At 39.3% G+C, this 17376-nt stretch overlaps 10 protein-coding genes across 10 annotated transcripts; 3 read left to right on the forward strand and 7 right to left on the reverse strand. All coding sequences in view use genetic code 12, as the record gives it.

Annotated features, from left to right (window-relative positions):
* Nucleotides 1-44: 44 nt before the first annotated feature.
* Nucleotides 45-3260, reverse strand: CPAR2_211450 (uncharacterized protein; the record flags this gene model as incomplete). The annotated part of the gene is made up of 1 exon (XM_036810096.1): nt 45-3260. One exon carries the CDS (start codon nt 3258-3260, stop codon nt 45-47), a length of 3216 nt encoding a protein of 1071 aa, XP_036666668.1.
* Nucleotides 3261-3478: 218 nt separating this feature from the next.
* On the reverse strand, nt 3479-4630 carry CPAR2_211460 (mitochondrial 54S ribosomal protein mL38; the record flags this gene model as incomplete). Its single annotated transcript, XM_036810097.1, has 1 exon — nt 3479-4630. One exon carries the CDS (start codon nt 4628-4630, stop codon nt 3479-3481), a length of 1152 nt encoding a protein of 383 aa, XP_036666669.1.
* A 201-nt stretch (nt 4631-4831) lies between these two features.
* Nucleotides 4832-5317, reverse strand: CAP4 (Cap4p; the record flags this gene model as incomplete). The annotated part of the gene is made up of 1 exon (XM_036810098.1): nt 4832-5317. One exon carries the CDS (start codon nt 5315-5317, stop codon nt 4832-4834), a length of 486 nt encoding a protein of 161 aa, XP_036666670.1.
* A 986-nt stretch (nt 5318-6303) lies between these two features.
* COX6 (cytochrome c oxidase subunit VI) lies at nt 6304-6815 on the forward strand (the record flags this gene model as incomplete). Its single annotated transcript, XM_036810099.1, has 2 exons — nt 6304-6473; nt 6533-6815. 2 exons carry the CDS (start codon nt 6304-6306, stop codon nt 6813-6815), a joined length of 453 nt encoding a protein of 150 aa, XP_036666671.1.
* Nucleotides 6816-7150: 335 nt separating this feature from the next.
* On the forward strand, nt 7151-8254 carry CPAR2_211490 (uncharacterized protein; the record flags this gene model as incomplete). The annotated part of the gene is made up of 1 exon (XM_036810102.1): nt 7151-8254. The coding sequence occupies one exon, from the start codon at nt 7151-7153 to the stop codon at nt 8252-8254; it is 1104 nt and encodes a 367-aa protein (XP_036666672.1).
* A 29-nt stretch (nt 8255-8283) lies between these two features.
* CPAR2_211500 (uncharacterized protein) lies at nt 8284-9336 on the reverse strand (the record flags this gene model as incomplete). The annotated part of the gene is made up of 1 exon (XM_036810103.1): nt 8284-9336. One exon carries the CDS (start codon nt 9334-9336, stop codon nt 8284-8286), a length of 1053 nt encoding a protein of 350 aa, XP_036666673.1.
* Nucleotides 9337-9547: 211 nt separating this feature from the next.
* Nucleotides 9548-10471, reverse strand: PGA33 (Pga33p; the record flags this gene model as incomplete). The annotated part of the gene is made up of 1 exon (XM_036810104.1): nt 9548-10471. One exon carries the CDS (start codon nt 10469-10471, stop codon nt 9548-9550), a length of 924 nt encoding a protein of 307 aa, XP_036666674.1.
* Nucleotides 10472-10880: 409 nt separating this feature from the next.
* On the reverse strand, nt 10881-11762 carry NBN1 (histone acetyltransferase; the record flags this gene model as incomplete). The annotated part of the gene is made up of 1 exon (XM_036810105.1): nt 10881-11762. One exon carries the CDS (start codon nt 11760-11762, stop codon nt 10881-10883), a length of 882 nt encoding a protein of 293 aa, XP_036666675.1.
* Nucleotides 11763-11872: 110 nt separating this feature from the next.
* On the forward strand, nt 11873-14146 carry CPAR2_211530 (uncharacterized protein; the record flags this gene model as incomplete). The annotated part of the gene is made up of 1 exon (XM_036810106.1): nt 11873-14146. The coding sequence occupies one exon, from the start codon at nt 11873-11875 to the stop codon at nt 14144-14146; it is 2274 nt and encodes a 757-aa protein (XP_036666676.1).
* An 11-nt stretch (nt 14147-14157) lies between these two features.
* On the reverse strand, nt 14158-17019 carry CPAR2_211540 (uncharacterized protein; the record flags this gene model as incomplete). Its single annotated transcript, XM_036810107.1, has 1 exon — nt 14158-17019. The coding sequence occupies one exon, from the start codon at nt 17017-17019 to the stop codon at nt 14158-14160; it is 2862 nt and encodes a 953-aa protein (XP_036666677.1).
* Between the last annotated feature and the right edge of the window lie 357 nt (nt 17020-17376).

The raw sequence follows: 17376 nt of genomic DNA on the forward strand, positions 1-17376 counted from the left end.
ACTTCCTCAAACACTGAACAAACAACGGAATACACTTAGCTTTGTCAGTCATCCATTCTGGATGCAAGTGTAATGATCCTTTGCTTATCACGCTTTCGATTCTCTTGTTCTCTAACCACCGACTCGGCAAAGATATTATCCGAAGGTAAATTGAGTTGTTTAACTTTTTGGTTTTTGCCATTCTTAGTCAACAATCCAAAAGCCACTGTACCTTGTTGATTAGCCCTAGGTGAGGATCTTTTGGAAAGGTCGAGTTGACTAGGAAGTGGTAACGATTGCTTGAAAGTTGATGACTTGCCCAGTAGGTTCTGCAGTTGCAGCAGTTGCAGCTGCTGCGTTGATCCATATGACTCAAGCATGATCTTTTGGAATTCGCGATCCAAATCCTCCTGGAATTTTCGTTCCACTTCGAGTCTAGCCTTCTCTGCTTCCGATAGGGGGTCTTCGGATGATGATGATACACGTGAGAGCTCTTTATCAAGGAGCACTTCGTCTTCCTCATCAGATTCGTCACTTTCGTCATCATCGTCCTCACTATCATCAACATCGGCCGCACTATCTTCATCCGCTTCTTCTTGATCATCGTCATCGTCATCGTCATCATCATCATCACCATCGTCATCGCTTTCGTCATCATCTTCTTCCTCTTCATCATTATTGGCATCGCTATCGTCGTCTGAGCTTACAGTGACTGAATCCACCCCTTCGGTTTCGTTCTCAATAGCTTCATCTTCCTTCTCCAACAAAAGTTCCGCCTCCTTTCTTCTTTGCATGGCACCATCCAAGCTGGCGATAACCTCATTTATTGTGTCATACCGTTTCACAGTGGGAATGCTCTTGTACTTTTTAAACAAATCGTCCAACTTGAATCTTACATCCACTGGGAATGGTGCCTCTTTGCAGTACAAATAATATTGGAAAAACGTTAAAAATACCCCCAAAAGATTCTTGTTAATATCATTCCTTCTCTTGATACTTGCAGCACGATTCAGTGATTTTTTCCTGCCAACATCGGTATCCATGAAAATTGACTTAATAGATAGCAACAACAAACAACATATTTGTACTCTAAAGTAATTATTCGGCAAGTCAATTTCAACCTCCCAATTCTGAGGCAACGGTTGGTTCTGGGGATGCCCATAGCAAACAATTCGATACAACATATCATTAACAAGCTTGAAATTAATCACCTTATAGTTGTAAAGCTCTGCCAAAAATTTCACCTGTGCCATTCGAGTTCTATTCATCCTAAAATCATTAAGTTCTAAACCACGGATGATATTCTCTAAAACGGTATCCACACAAAGTACCACTAAGAATTTGTTTTTTTCGCCAAAATTCAGTAATGTTTTCGCAAGTGAAGGTATATTGTCATAATTCACCAAGTTTGGACTCGAGAAACAATCAACCATTGTTTGAAACTCAGGCTGGCCAAGATTAGTGAATTTTGATTTGAAAAGCTTGACAACAAGTGGTTGGGTATCCGCATTTAGCTCCTCTCTCAAAATTTTCGCAACAAATTTTTGTTTTGATGATAATTTCGGTACGTGCCTAAGTGATTGCACTTTTGCTACCGGTGGCTCTACTGTAATTAATAGATTGTTGATGGCTAATTTGTCATTCACCTTCAAGTTGGATTGCTTCAGCTTTTCTTTCAACAAGCCAATCATTTCACGCATCAAATCCTTACTATCTGCATCGTGAAGTAAAAACCTCCCCACATGTTCATAAAACACAGTCAAAATTTCCAAATTATTTGTCGATGTAATGTTCAACGTCAAACTACGTATTTTGTGGAATACAACGTGTTTAGGCACCATTTTGAATTTAACCAACTCAACAAAAAACAATATGTTCTTAACATTGAGTTTATTTCGATGAATTCGAGATCGAAATCCTTTGTCTAAATATATAATCAATTCCTCAATCAATTCAGACAAATTGAGTTCATTGATCTTTAAGAATCTAGTATAGTATTTGAGGTTATTCACGGTAGACGTCTCAATGAAAAATCGCATAATCCTGTTCTTCGTGGCTTTGTTATTTAAATTCAAATTGTTAAACTCCACCACAAGTTGTTCTAAATTGTTCCCTCTAACATCTTCCAACCGATCCAAAAACTCCTGAATCTTTTCCCCATCCTTGTTTGACTGCGTGGATTTACTTTCGCATATTTCTGGGTGAGCTTCCATTAATTCGCCTAGCAGCGGAATAACTGTGTAAAAATTCTTTTCCTTCACGTCTTCCCAAACTCCATACAAGTCTTCGTCACTACTAGCTGCTTGCTTGACGACCTCAATAGCATTATCTTCCTCTTCCACCTCTTCCGCTGAATCGTTCAAATCATTTGGCAATGGTATAGTACATACCTGAGATAAAAAACTTGCCACAGATTTGAAATGCTCAAACAATTTTGTTTTTTCATCCAATTCAAGTTGTTCAGTTTCTTGAATACGTCCAGTTCTTATAGCTGCTTTCTTATTGCGAACATCTAATTTATGAACTTGCTTTTTTAGCTTCATCATGATACCAAATACTGCCTCGGTATAGATGAGGAATATCTGTTTGAGCACATTTTTAGTGTCCAGTGGTAATAATTCATCTTCAACAAAAATAATGTGACCGTATCTTCTCAAAAAAGATTGAACCATGTTTAAGCTTCTTCCCAGTTCGATGTCAAAATTTAACAAGTACTTCAACAACAAAGTCAAAATAGGCTCATTTCTTCTTTTATCCAATGAGTAAACCCTGATCACTTTTATATCCAAGTCATCCAAGAAGTCGTTGGCCGTTCCCAATATTCCAACGATGTAAAATTCACCAACCAAACGCAATAAATTTTTTTGGCGAGTCACACAAGAAGGATCATCCTTGTCGTCTGACTTTGATGGGTTCATCATCTGCACCAATATATTGTTTAACAATTCACCTATAAACTGTTTCCCGAATCTTTGATGTAACGCCGAGACAACCTCTACGGCCGCATTAATGTCATCATTTTTGGAAACTTTGCACAAGCCGTCCACAATCGAAACGATAACTTCCGACAAGTACTTTTCTATAGAAACAGACCCAATGTCTTTCAAAACATTAGCATACTGGTCCTGATTTAATCCAGTTTTCACTTTCTTGATAAATGCTGAATTTTTCTTCAAGGATGAATCCAACTTGGTTGCAAGAGGGAAATCGTACTCTCCAGCCCAAGCTTTTGAATTTATCTCCAACAATTCTTTTCGTCGACCATCGAATTCAGTTGTCATTAGTTATAGTGTTGGTTATTGCATAGGTTTTTATAAGTTAATGCCACAATGTGAGTATGGTTCAAACTGTCCTAAGTAGAAATGAAGTCTTGAGATTTTTTACATTCACATTTTTTTACTTTTTTCCGCTTCGATCAAAGTACCGATTTTAACTTCATACAATGGCAGCTCACCTACATGTTCATTACATATATACAAGTTTAATTACATAGCCGTTCCTAAAGGTTGATAGGATCCATACTTCTAAATTTTTCATACACTCTTCCCTCGCCTAAGCCATACAATTGTCTAATTTCAGGTACGCTTCTGTCAAACTTTTGCCTCCAAACGTGAGCCCCAATTGGAGTCAAGCCGTGTTTAGCAACAAACTCTCTAATGTCGAAATTCTCGCTTGTATCTGAAATGTCACCAAGGCTTTCGGATTGTCTAAACACCCATAAACATGCTCTTTGTGCCGGAGCGTTTTTCTCTGGAGTCAACGGAACGTATTCTTGAAAAGTAATTCTTGGTCCCACTTCCATCAACTTAGAAACGTCTATTACATTGTCAGCATTATTGAGGGGGACGTTTTTCAATCCATAATGCATAGTAGTTGTGAACGAGTTTGTCTCCAAGTTTGGTGTATCAGGATTCACCAACAAAATTGTGTACAAGTTGTTGTTACCTTCAACACGATCAAATTCTTGAATGTGTATCGTTGGAGGTTCAGAAACCGCAAATGCGGGTAACAATTCTCCAGGGGTTACCCACTTGCTGAACTGATCATCTGTATTGTGAGTGAATTTGACTTTCACATCAGCCTTTGGCACCAATGTTGGTAAAGTGTCTGGTATAACATGTAACTGTTCGAGTCTTTGCATGGTGACCAACAAATCATAATTTTCCCATTTTTGCTTCAACAAATGTCTATAAATTGGTTGTGTTTTGTCTAGTTGTTCGGGCTCAAAAAATTCAGCATTGTATAAGACCTCGGGATTTTGAGCCTCAGCTTCTATCAAATATTTGTCAATTTGTTCTTTTATAGCAACCACATTCTTTTCTGATGTAGCATTTTCAAGAGATTTCTTCAAACGGTTCACAATTTTGTACTTTGAATCAGCCTCATTCTCCAAAATCTTGTATGCCATTTGAAAAGTTTCGTCAATCGCGAGAGGGGAGTGATAAGATAGGCTTTCTTCCTTGTTGTTCATTGATGCTGGTCCCTTTTCTGGGTTCACTTGCCCAAACAAAGTGTCCTTAATTGAATCATTGTTAATTTTCAAAGACGCGGCACGTTGGCTAAAGTCTGTCCAAATTCCGTTAGCCTTGGTACTTTGGCATCTTCTGAGTTGTAACAAACCACTTCTCAAGCCGTACCTACTACTCATCATGGGGTAAATAGTTGCACTCCTTGAGACTGAGATTTTTTACAATTTTGCAAAAAATTTTTTTTTCTTCTCTTTCCTCTTGATAGCCAGACGGACGCAAATAGATAAAGCATGAACAACAACCATTTCATTTGCTTACCTACTATAAATGCTATTGGTTTATAAAAATCATTGTCATTAATTCATATTATACATAATTAAAGTCTACTTTGTATTAAAAGGGTCTGATAAGGAATGGTCGTGGTGACCCAAGTCTTTCCCCTGGGTCAACTCAATGATCTTCCGTTGCAAGATCATCACATAGTCTTTCAATTGGACATTCTCATTATTCAAGTTCTCATTTTTTGCTTTCAACTCATCGATTTCCTGTACCCTCTTTTCTAAATCTTGAATGTATTTCTCCCTTCTCTGTCTGAATGCCCTTTGTGCATTCCTATTTTGCTCTGCTCTCTTAGTGAATGAAGATATTTGCTTAGGGTTATATTTCAGATTTGAAGACGCCCTTGACAAACCTGGGTCTGTTGCGGAAGAAGCATCAATACTTGACGATGTATCCATAATGGGCGACTTCTCATTCACCGCAATTGACTCCAGTGAGCGGAAAGCCAAGCTATTTTGTACGTGGTTTTGTTGCAGCAGATGATGTTGATGAATATCATCATTTTTAGTCTGCCAATTAGCGTAATTCATGATGATTGGGAGAGGAGTTGGTGCTGTTTTAATTTTTGGTTGCAAAGTATACTTCCAGGTTCCCCTATGCTGACAAATTGATTACTTAATTCTTTTCTATTGTGGGTTCTGGTGTGACTTAAAAAATAAAATCAATCTCTCATTTTTTGTTGACACTTTGTTGACCTTCTTGCGGGTCGTGTGAAATGGATTAAAAAAATTATAGAGAGGAGGATACCGTATATGTGATGTTGCAACTGTAGTTCAATAAGCTTTCATAGCCCAAAGAACAATATTGCATAAATTAAGAGGCTCGACCTTTAAGCGAAAAGAGACGAGTGTGGGTAACGACATCGGTTGGGCACAAGGAAAAATGAAAGGGCGTGTTTACAAATGACTTCTATCTTTTTCTACTTGCAAATATTTCAATCTCATCTAGCATCTTCTCGAATGCTCAACCATAGTGTAGTCCAAAGTCACATCCTATTAAGCGCATTCCATCATCATGGACCAATAAGGAGGCTCTTGAAAGAATAGTGTGCCTGCACTGCTTATGTCTGGGATCATACGATTTGGTGAAAAGAAAATATAAACAAAAGTTGTGCCTTCAGTATTAATATACTACTTTCCTGCACATAGACATAACTAACTTTAATATATTTTGTCCAATTATTGTTATGATAAATGTTTTACTATATTCTATGTGCTAAAATGTTTGGAGCTACCAATTCTTTTTCCAATGTGCTTGAAAAAAAAAAAAAAACATATGAGAAAAGAATAAGAAGGAAGAACTTAATAGAAAATTACCAAATCTAATAGGTTCATCATCACGTTTCCATCTGATTACAAAGGTGAATTGAAAAACCACAGGTTTACCCCAGACCAATTACACAAACTCTACTACTGTTGAGAATCATCGTCATCGTAACTAACACAAGCAATTTGAATCTTTATCCTAAGAACAAACAACAAAGCTCTATCTCGAATTTCTTTTTATTTATTTCAGCATGATATCATCAACCATTCGTTCAGCATTGAGATCAAGATTGGCAGTTCAAACTCCAAGAATTTCCAATGTTATGAGATTGACTCCAATTGTCAGACCAACTTTTCAACAAAGCGTTAGATCATATTCTTCTGACCACCAAGATGAAACTTTCGAAGAATTCACAGCTAGGTATGTACTATTAGGGACACCACGTGCTTTAAGTTTACCCATTTACTAACCATTTCTAGATACGAAAAGGAATTTGAAGATGCTTACGATTTATTCGAAGTGCAAAGAATCTTGAACAATGTATTCTCATACGATTTGGTCCCAGCCCCAGTTGTCATTGAAAAGGCATTACAGGCTTGCAGACGAGTAAACGACTACCCAACTGCCGTTAGAACTTTTGAAGCTTTGAAGCACAAGGTCGAAACTCCTGAACAATACGCTGCTTATTTGGAAGAGTTGCAAGACGTTAGAAAGGAATTGGGTATTGATTTGAAGGAAGACTTGTACGGAAACGAGGCTTAAGACTTCTAAGAAATCATCCCATGAAAATGCCAAAAATTATTTGTAACGTTCAGTTTTATATTATTATAATGCAAGCATATAATTGAGAAAGTATGTAGCGGCTGTAGGAGCAGGTGAAATCTACGTTTGTAAGTAATTTCAATACCGTGCAATGCCTTTTGGGTCCACACAATGCAAATTTATCACTGTCAACCTGTTTCCAGATGATTCCAATTTCTTTTACAAGCGTGATCCCGTCGCTACCAAATCATTTACCAATTTCAATTTTAAAAGGCACACACTCCGTTGTAGCAACTAGAAAGTACAATTCCAATACACATTCTTTGCCAACGACAATGGGAGTATACATACCGCCTCCAAGTGATAACAATAACAATGATCGAGATGATTCAAAAGGTAAACATTCGAAAAAATCTACACCCAACATTCCTACCAATCCACTCACATCTTCCCCCTCCTCCTCCTCAGACTCCACAACTATAGTGATACCCAACCCTAAATCTCTTATTCCTCACAACCCAAGTGTTGGATTAATTTGGGGTCCTCTTACCCCATCATCTGATAACCGTCCAGCTTTGGCAGCAATGGTTGGTTTACAATTCTTACTAGGTGTGAGTTGTTTCAGAGGGGCTCGGAATCAACTTAGGCACCGTCTTGTCGCAGTGCCCAATAACCGTCCGCCACAATCTGTTCGTAGTGGCTCCATATTTAAACTGGCAGTGTTTGTCGCAGTTGGTGCCACATTGGTGTTTGGAAGCGGGTTGGAGATTAGTCGAATGATCTTACCATATGACCCTTGGTATGAAGAAGCACGACACTATAGGAAAATGGCAATCAAGAATGGCGATAAACCAAGCTTATGGTTTGGAGCTTACAGATACTACCAACCAATGACATTACGGAAATGGAGCGAACTATTACATAACTGGTTTGAGAATGTTAGCCAAGAGTTGGAAGAGCCTGATGGATTTCGAAATTTGTCTATTGAACTTGGTGAAAAGAATAATGTGTTGAGTGTTGGTAAAAGTGGTCCCACTGGGGGAATTTTGGAGAAATTAAATAACAGAGGCAAGTACAATGAAATTCATGCAAAATTAAAAGATAACAACGACAAACGATTTGACCACATGTTGAGCAATGAATTAAAAGATGTAAATGAGTTGAATAAAGCTGAGAGATTGGATTTAATTTTGGAGGGAAAGAGTGAATTGGTTAATGAAAGTTTTTCCAAACCCAGCATAACGTTAGGCTCACATACCATCGATAACGACGACGACTTTGAAATGGTGTGGCTCAATTTTGAACCATGGGATGAGTTGAAATTAGAGACTGACTATGATATAAGGCTAATCCCCAGGTACGCATTGCCAGAAGAAGAAAGCAATGAGGATGAATCAAAGAATCAACCCGTCTCTGAAACAGCCGACAAAGTTATATAGTACTTTCATTCTTATTTATATACAATACTTTACGAGCTTTCCTTTATCAAATCATCTGCCCATTTCAATGCATCTTTCTCGGCTTTTTCCAAAGCAGGTTTATTGTACTTTTCCAAGTGTTCCCTCCATTGTATCTCGGCTGGGTCCTGGTCGGGCTCTACCCATTCAAAACCATCACCACCTGTCATCCAATAAGCTTGAAATTTCAATTTCTCTAAATCATCCTTGAGTTGCATCAACCTTATCTTGTGGCCCTCGCGATCGTACCCAGGGTTCAACGTGTCCGTATTACTACGTATCTCTGGCGCAGGTCGGCAAATCTCATCAGTAATTGCCGGATTGGATTCTCCATTGTTCAAGTCACGATCAGCCTCAACGATTTTTGAATTGAATAGCATTTCATCAGCGTGTTTAAACCAGTGCGAATAAAATGTTCCTCGTTGCCACGTTAAGAAATCTCCCCCTGAACTGATGAGCTGGCGTCCAAATTTGACAATAGTTACAAAAAAGCTGGAGTTTATAATATATGTCAATAGAATCGAATTTATGGCACCAAGATGGTCCCACGAGGCAGGTAATACACCTGCATCAATCAAAGACGTCACTCCAAATTTGGTAAAGATTGTTACTGCAGCTGCAGTGGAAATAAGCTTGATGATTCCACTTTTAAGAATGGCCCCTTGATGGGAGATATAGTTTGGGTGCCCTACAGTGACATCCGAGATCTTGATGGCTCTATGAAAGTCGGCATTGTACAACGCATTCCTAAGAGGGATAAGTGCAATCAGTTTGTTTATAATTGTTTTGGATTCCGAGTTGACTTTGTAGTATTCATTGATAATTTTGAGATTCAATTCTGTCGGTAAGTTTAGAAGCAAAAGTTGTTTCAACAACCGGGGCGAAAACTTCACTGTCTTTTTGGAGAAAACTTCATCGATTATGTTCTTTGAATGCTGAGTGAGAACAGAATTTGATTCAAGCTGATCCTGTATAGGGTATCCAGATTGAAGGTTCTTTATTGAGGAAACCGCATTGACAATCTCGTTATCGGATGGATTATTTGAGATGGATGCTCTTATCATTTTGCGGAGCGAATCATAGTCTTTGATATACTCATATGAAATTGGTGTTGAAAGCTGTCGAAAACTACCAAAGCAGCAGAGCCTAGGACTAGAACTTGGCCTTATTAGTCCATACCTGATCATCGTTCAGTCTGGTCTTCCATAAATATCGTGGGTGTAAGAAAAAAAAATACAAAACTTTAGATTAACTCGCGAAGCATCTCTATAAAAACTATAAAACTATTGAGCCAAAATAAAATAAACAAGCTAAAATTGGGCTCACTTTAACAAGTGATCCTGTATTTCCCGATTGACTACTTTCTGCACCGGATTCAGTAGATGACTCTTGATTTTCACTAGAGGAAGTGGACCTCATCACTCTTGTAGTGACAAAAGAAAGACCTTTTGTAGTGTCATCAACACCAGTACTATCATTTGCGGTGTCTGGGTTTGCTGTAGTTGAGGCGGCTGTTTCTGCTGTGTCTGTTTTGGCTGTGGCTGTATAAGCGGCAAGTTGGGCAGCATCCATGGTGGCTGTATTAACTGACGAAGATGCTGTTTTGGCTGTAGCAGTGTAAGCAGCAAGTTGAGCAGCATCCATGGTGGCTGTATTGACCGATGTAGAAGCCGTTTCTGCGCCTGCTGCAGCAGTATCGGCAGTTGCAGCGTCTGCGGGAGTTCTCGTAGTACCAGTTGTGGCAGTATCAGTATCAGCACCAGCAGCTCCAACAGGGGTCGTAGCTGTACCCGTAGTACCCGTTTTAGAAGTAGCTGTGCCAGTTTTGGTAGTTCCTGTGGCGGTGCCCGTCGTTGCTGCACCTGTTGTTGCTGCACCTGTAGTGGCTGTAGCAGCGCCTGTTGTAGCAGCGCCAGTTGTAGCAGCGCCAGTTGTAGCAGCGCCAGTTGTAGCAGCGCCAGTTGTAGCAGCGCCAGTTGTAGCAGCGCCAGTAGTTGCGGTATCAGCAGCAGCAGCAGCAGCAACAGCGCCCGCTGTGGTTGTAGCTGCACCAGTGGTTGGCGTGTCAGCAACAGCAGCAGCAGCAGCATTTGCTACGGTTGTTGCTGTAGTGACAGGGTCTGCGGCAGCAGCGGCTGCAATTGCATCAGCAGCTAAGCAGTAGCCACAAAGAAGAGTCCAAACTGCCGTTTTCTTCATAATATAAGCGAATGTGTGTGTGTATGTATATGTCTGCAACTATTGATAATCTCAAAGAGTGCCAGTTATCAAGTAGCAGAAGTCGTGTCAAATCAAGTTTATGTTTTGGCATTGAAAATCGTGGATGAAGGAAAAAAAATCGAGTATAAAAAAGAAACGACCTGCTAGGAGCCAAAAATTGGAATATAACACAAAATCAGATCTAAGGGGATCCAGACATAACAACAGCTTTGATATAATATATCTACAAGTATTATTTAAAAATGCAGTGGAGAATGTTTTCATTGGAACTTATAAACTGTTTCGATACGGAACACATATATCGAGAATTTTCTTTTTGCTTACACATAGAGCACACGCGTGACTACAATCCACGAGAAACTGCATACAAATTGAATCAACATTTCCCTCATGCCTTCTTTTTCTTCTTTCGCTGCCTGCAATCAGGACAATACCATATTTCATCTGGCTTGGGAGCAGACGTTATACCCACGCAGCTCCAGTGAAACCACTCGTACTTGCAATCTTCATTATCGCATCCAATCATTTCACCAAATGAGACTCTTTGACAGAAACAATAGAGATTATTGTCTGCATCCTCACCCTGAGGACCGTCCATATTGGTAGGAACGTCAGCTGTAGACCCACTTAGCGCTAACGAACCTGCATCATACCCTAAATTATCTTCAACCTCCTCGGACCTCAATCTTTTATTAGCTCTACTTGACGATGCCGCTGGGGTTGCAGAAACGGAAACAATACCCTTTGTGGCAGCTTTCCTCTTGAGTCCCTTCTTGACTGGCTGCTCAACAGCGGGAGTAACAGACAAGGTATTTCTAGGTGTTGGTGTCGCTGATAAAGTGTCTGAAAGTCCATTTAACGCATTTGGATAGTCATCCCTGTTCATTGTTTGTATATCCACAGGTGCCTCTAGTGGTGGTAAAAGCTCATCCCGTTCTAGCTTAGTAATATCGGTTTCGAAATTGAATAAATGCTTCGAAACTAAGAATAATGCCGTATTTGCGAGTAGTATCTTTTCCTTTTGAACTTTCTTAACCTGTTTCATGTCTTCTTCTATTTTGGTATAAATTTGTTGTTCTTTGGGATGTTTCGCAAGAGTACCATTGGTCCTGATAAACTTGTGTATTTGGCTGTCTTTTATCTGGCATTGTTTTCTAATCTCAGCAACTTGTATATCTTTGTTTCTGATCTCTTCTAGTAGGTGTCGTATTTCCAAAGGTAAGTTGGAGAGGTCTTGTGTGTATTTATCAAGCACTGATGATGTATCCATGACAATGTGATGATGATCAAAGCGTGTGTACGGGCTTGTGCATGTGGATATCTTTTTTTTTTTTTTTATGTTCATGATCTTTTGGGGCACTCGATGCTTTTTAAACCACAATGTCTGAGAACGAATTAATTCAAGAACTTGCCAATCTAAAATTGAAAGACGATGGGACAACTCTGATCAATTGTGAGGTGTTCAGCAAAGAGAAGCTAGCCCAATTGCGAAACAAGCTTCAGGATCCGAAGTCCAGTAACAACGATATTCAAGTTTTATCCCACCAATTGATTGACAATCCAACTCAAGTGTTGCTCTTTTTAAAAATACTTGATGATCAATCTGGGACTATTTTGGCTAGGTTGATAAAGTGTACCCAGGATTCATACGATTCACTTGTTTTGGATGTGTTGAGTGCAATTCGTGGCATATTGATCACGTCTTCCAACGTCAGAGAGTACTACTTGAAAGTTTACATTTCCCTAATAACGCAATTCAGAGTCACAAATATTCAACACTTGAACTTATTCTTGACGTTTGTATGTGAAAACAAAGATATAAACAATGCTGTTCTTGTTATATTGGCTCATGACTTAGAGTTGAACAAGAAGGAAAGTACGGAGACAGTGCATGAGTACTTGCAGCTACATATGGATGAACAGAGTTTAGATGGTCTAGAACTAAAGAATTTTCTATTGACCCTAGAAATGTGCTTCCCCCTCCTTCCTAAAATGTGTTCCGCGATGTATTGCAGCTCAGAGACCAAGAATCACATACTTGACTCATTTTCAAATCATGAGAATAATCCTGTCACTACAATCCCCATTTTGAAATGCGTTGCAGCGTCGTCAATTCTGGAAACTTGTCGTGATTTCACCATTAAAGAATATTACTCGTATTTGGCTGATAGCTTGAAATCACAGCATGTACGCATACGAATTTTAGCCGCTTTGAGTGTAGTGAAATTGTGGACATTCATTCAAGCACAACAGAAATCGGCTATACACGTAACTGACCTCGCCAAAGATTTACTCTTATACACTACTAAAGGTGACGATCCCGAATACATTGAGTACTCACTCGAAGGTCTCGTTTATTTGAGCTTATTTTGGAAAGTTCGAGATCAAATCCGAATGAACATCTCTTTCATCGAGAAGTTGTTACAGATTTTGCAAACCTATTCCACTGAAAAAAGGATCAACACGTCTGTGCAATACGGAGTTTTGTCTATTCTATCAAACACTACAAAGCTAAAACAGCCAGAGTTTGACACTACGAAAAAGAAATTGAAAAATGTATCAGCACCACAGATGGAATCCGAAAGCAACGAGGAAAGCCAAGACAACATTAAGCTTTTCAACAAACAGTTGGTTGAGCAGTATCAAATCATTTCCAAATTGAGTGCCATTAAAACGTATCAATCGTCAAGTGGTAACAACTTCAATGAAATAATCAGCATCATTTATCACCTTTCGACAGATCAATCAAAGGGCATGCGAGTAGAGCTTGTTAAACAAGGAGCATTGGTTTTGGTGATGAATTTTTTGGTGAATACCAGTAAAATCGAGAAATCTACAAGTATAGTGGTTGCCAGACCAACACAAAAGAATGAGATGATCCCAGAGCAACGGTTCAAAGCATTGCGGAGCTTGGCAAGGTTGTTGATTTGTGTCGATCCCCAAATCTCTTTCCAAAAATATGACGTCAAATCAGCCATACCATTTCTTGTTGAATTACTTGGACCTGTCACATCAGACTCTGCTAATCCAAAACAATCGTATTTGCACGAAATGACCTCATTAGATCGATATGAATCCTTACTAGCGTTAACAAACATTGCTGCTGCAGAAAATCCTGACACGCGAAAGTTACTAGTGTCTCAGATTATCCCCCACATCGACGACTTAATTGTACTGCAAAGCTACATTCAAATATCTTCGTTTGAGCTTTTGAACAATTTGATCAGCGAACCTATTCTATTGGCTAAATTCTTTAATATCGAACTAGCCGCGAATAAACAAAGGTTGGATATTGTCGTTAAATTGTTGAATTCAGATGAGTTGAAGTTGCAAGTTGTGATTGCCGGGTTTTTGGTGAATGCCACAAACTTTGACATCATTGCGGATGTCCTTGTTGATTCAAAAGCAATATTCAATGAGTTGATGGAGACAATAACTAGCATATTGTTGGAGCAAGTGAAGGACAGCGATTTGGTTGACCCGGTATCGTTTTTGTTGGTTAATTTAGTGTATGCATTAGCTAACAAAGATGAGACGCAACTTAAAAGTCTCAAATCTGACAAGCTAAAATCTGCTTGTATGAACGTTTTGAAGAATGGATCTAGTGAGAGCAAAGAATCAATATCTAGCGTATGGAGTCTACTTGAAACTTGATATTTATTATGCTAAAAGTTGATCAATCTTTGTGCCAAAGTACCCGAGTCATGTTCAACAGTTGATATCGATTGTCGAATAGTTTGTGATGCTTTATCGCTCTCCAATTGAACTTTTATAGCTTTATGCAAGCTAGTGAGATACTCGGCAAACCCTATTCCATTTGCGGCCTTCATTGCTCCTCCGAAACTATCCTCTCGTAATAGCTCTTTGAAATTGTGTTCAGAACCATCGATACCTTTTCTTATAATTTGTATTGATAGGGTATCGGCACCAACAATGTGTTTGTTGAGAAAATGTACCAAGTTGCGAGCTTGCTGGGAAATTTCTGATGGCAAGTCGGGCAACTGGTCAATAAAGGCATCAATTTCATCTATGCTTTCATATTGATCCCCAAAAAGATCCTTAATCAACATTATATTTGCTTCTGGGTCAAGCCAAACATACACTCGTAACCCATCGCACAAAATATAGACACCGCGATCCAAACTCTTCATTTTCAAATCTTTGTATTCAGGGACTAAGGTGAAGCCAGTTGCCTCGTCTATAACTCCCTCCTCCGGGGTTAATGAATGTAATTCAACCAACGCAGGGTACAAGTGGTACATTAATCTCTCTAAAGGCATGTTTAACATGTTAAACAAGTCAACCAATCTTGCATCGGCTGATAATCCTGTGGATGCATTTATTGCGTGAGTCTTTAAAAAACTCAATATGTAAATAGGCAAGTGTTTCAATGAATCGGGGAACAAAAGGTTATTGTTCATTGATCTAGCACTGTTATGCCCATACTCGGTCATGGCTCGGTATTGTGAAAAGACATCCACCAACCTGGTATTGAGAGACTCTCTTAATGATGCCAATGTTTGCTGACCAACAAAGTTGAGCGTGTCTCTCACCAAAGTGGCAACAATGGCATTTTCATCGGCGAAATTGAAAACATCTTCTAGTTTATTGGTCACTGCTAAAACCAAATTGATAACACGAACCTTTCTTTGGCCAAAATTGTCAGTGTAAAGCAAAGCGGCTTGGAAATGGCAATCTAACTTCCGACTAAGTGTGCCATCATATTGGAGCAACACTGTAAATGTATGATCTTTGCTCAACACAGGGACTACCGGATCTTGTACCGAACCCAAGATACTAGCATCCCTTACAGACGACGACGTTCCATAATAATCGATAACCTGCAACCCATTCGAGCAACGTAATTTCAACTGTCCTTGATACCCACTAGTATTTACAACTGAATTTTTGAATTTGGCGATAAACAAACGACCATCCCTTTCATATACGAGGTTTGGCCAACGTGTCAACTCACCTCCGGTGGACGACACTATGAATCCAAGATTTGAAAGATCAACAGATGTATGGCAAGCAACATGAAGGTCCAATCCGATACTTTTCTCAATGAATCCTTTGGTCGTATTTTTATAGTACTCATTGTCAGGTAAAAAGATCTTCCTCTCCACTTCAGGAGCTGGGGTTCGGCCAACTGCTTTATTGTCCTTATACCTCAAACCTCCTGGACCCCATGAAGGCAAGTTCGACAACACTGAAACTATTTTGCCTCCACCATGCATTTCCAAGCACATACCTGCAGTTTTGCAAGCGACTGCAAAGCAAGGCTCTAAATCAAACACATGTGTGTCGGAATGGCACAACTGCTCTACATAATTTAACGCATCCTCTATAACAAGCCTGCTTTCTTCGGGGTCTGCAAACAATCCTTCATCAAATGGAACAAAAGGATCCTCAAGGTCTGAGGATATTGATACCTGAGTTCTTTCGAGTTTCGCCGACAAGTTGAAAAAATGCAACTTTTTATCGAAAGCAATAATGGCTATTTTATATGGAATTGGCTCTGTAGTTGATTCATCATTGTAATTGAACAAAGTTGCTCTGATGGATTCACTCACTAGAATGGGTAAATTCTGTTTAATACTATTTTCTGTGATATCAATCAAGAATACAATATGCAATGGTTCTGGGTCCCTACTAGTGCCCCCAAAATTGTACTCTTTTGGAACACGCATATCATAGACACTCTTGTGCAATTCGGGACGAACAAACTTGTCAATTCTAAATCCCCTGGCATCAAGTGCTGACGCGTACTCCAGTGGCACTTCATTGTTGGCAAATTGGCAAATGTTGCAAATAAATCTTTGATTGTGGGTAAATTGCATCGACGAATTAACATAAGCCCTACATCTGTGACACCTCAATGGACCTTTACTCAATGGATCATCATTTTTCGTAGAAGAGTCGAGGTTGTTGTCATCTTGGAAGTCAACAGTTGGTACTGGTTCCTCTGTATCCAAAAGAGGGGCAAATGGTCTTATAGTCACTGCAACTGGAAGTTTACTCGCTTGTCTTATTTTTTCTGATTCTGGAACGTAATACATTGTCGAGCGCATATACTTGGAGGATGCAGTACCTTGATCAGTGAAATGGAATTGAACACCTGCATCAGGAGGAACAGTTTCAGAAAATGTAAGAAAGGATTTGTAATTTCCTTCCTCATTTGGTGTGTCATATTCTTTCTGCTGCTGGTATCTGTGTGCTTGCAAAGACGGCACTGATTGTTGTGTATTTGGTGACTCGTAACTGACTGAAATAGATTGATTTTGCGGTGGGTATTGTTGTGTTCCTAGAAACTGCGAGTTCAATGCCTCACCAAAACCTGATGTCTGTGGTATGCCAGGTGGAGATACAGGTGCCGGAGTGGGTGACGCAGTTGCCACGGGGGAATTAAAGCTTGTGTGAAATGCTCTTCTTGATCTCTTTTTGTTTGTATGAAATGATGGTTGTTGATTATTTAGATCAAGTGCCTGTAGGTTGTGAGACAACTCATTACCATTACTCAAGGACATCGTAGAGTTAGAAAGGAAATGAATGTGATCGGGCACTATCAAACTGCAACAGGTATCTGGTAAGTGTGGTGTGGGTACTTTTGTTATAAAATTGAGCGTCTGTAAACTTTTTTTGTTCTTTTTGCTTTTTCTTACTCCAAAGATTAATCCGAGGGTGGAAAATTATTTTTGCACGTGCAACGGAGGTACAATACCGACTGTTGAATGTCGTAAAGACAAATAAATAAAAAAAGACAAGGATATTCATGACACTCCCTACCAAGACAATACACACACATATATTTACTCCTAAATACCAAGAAATTTATACAAGCACATTACATTACATTTGAAGAATGACAATCTTTTCTTTTTCAA

Source organism: Candida parapsilosis, contig 005809 (genome assembly GCF_000182765.1).
Source record: "Candida parapsilosis strain CDC317 annotated contig 005809".
NCBI lineage: Eukaryota > Fungi > Ascomycota > Pichiomycetes > Serinales > Debaryomycetaceae > Lodderomyces > Lodderomyces parapsilosis.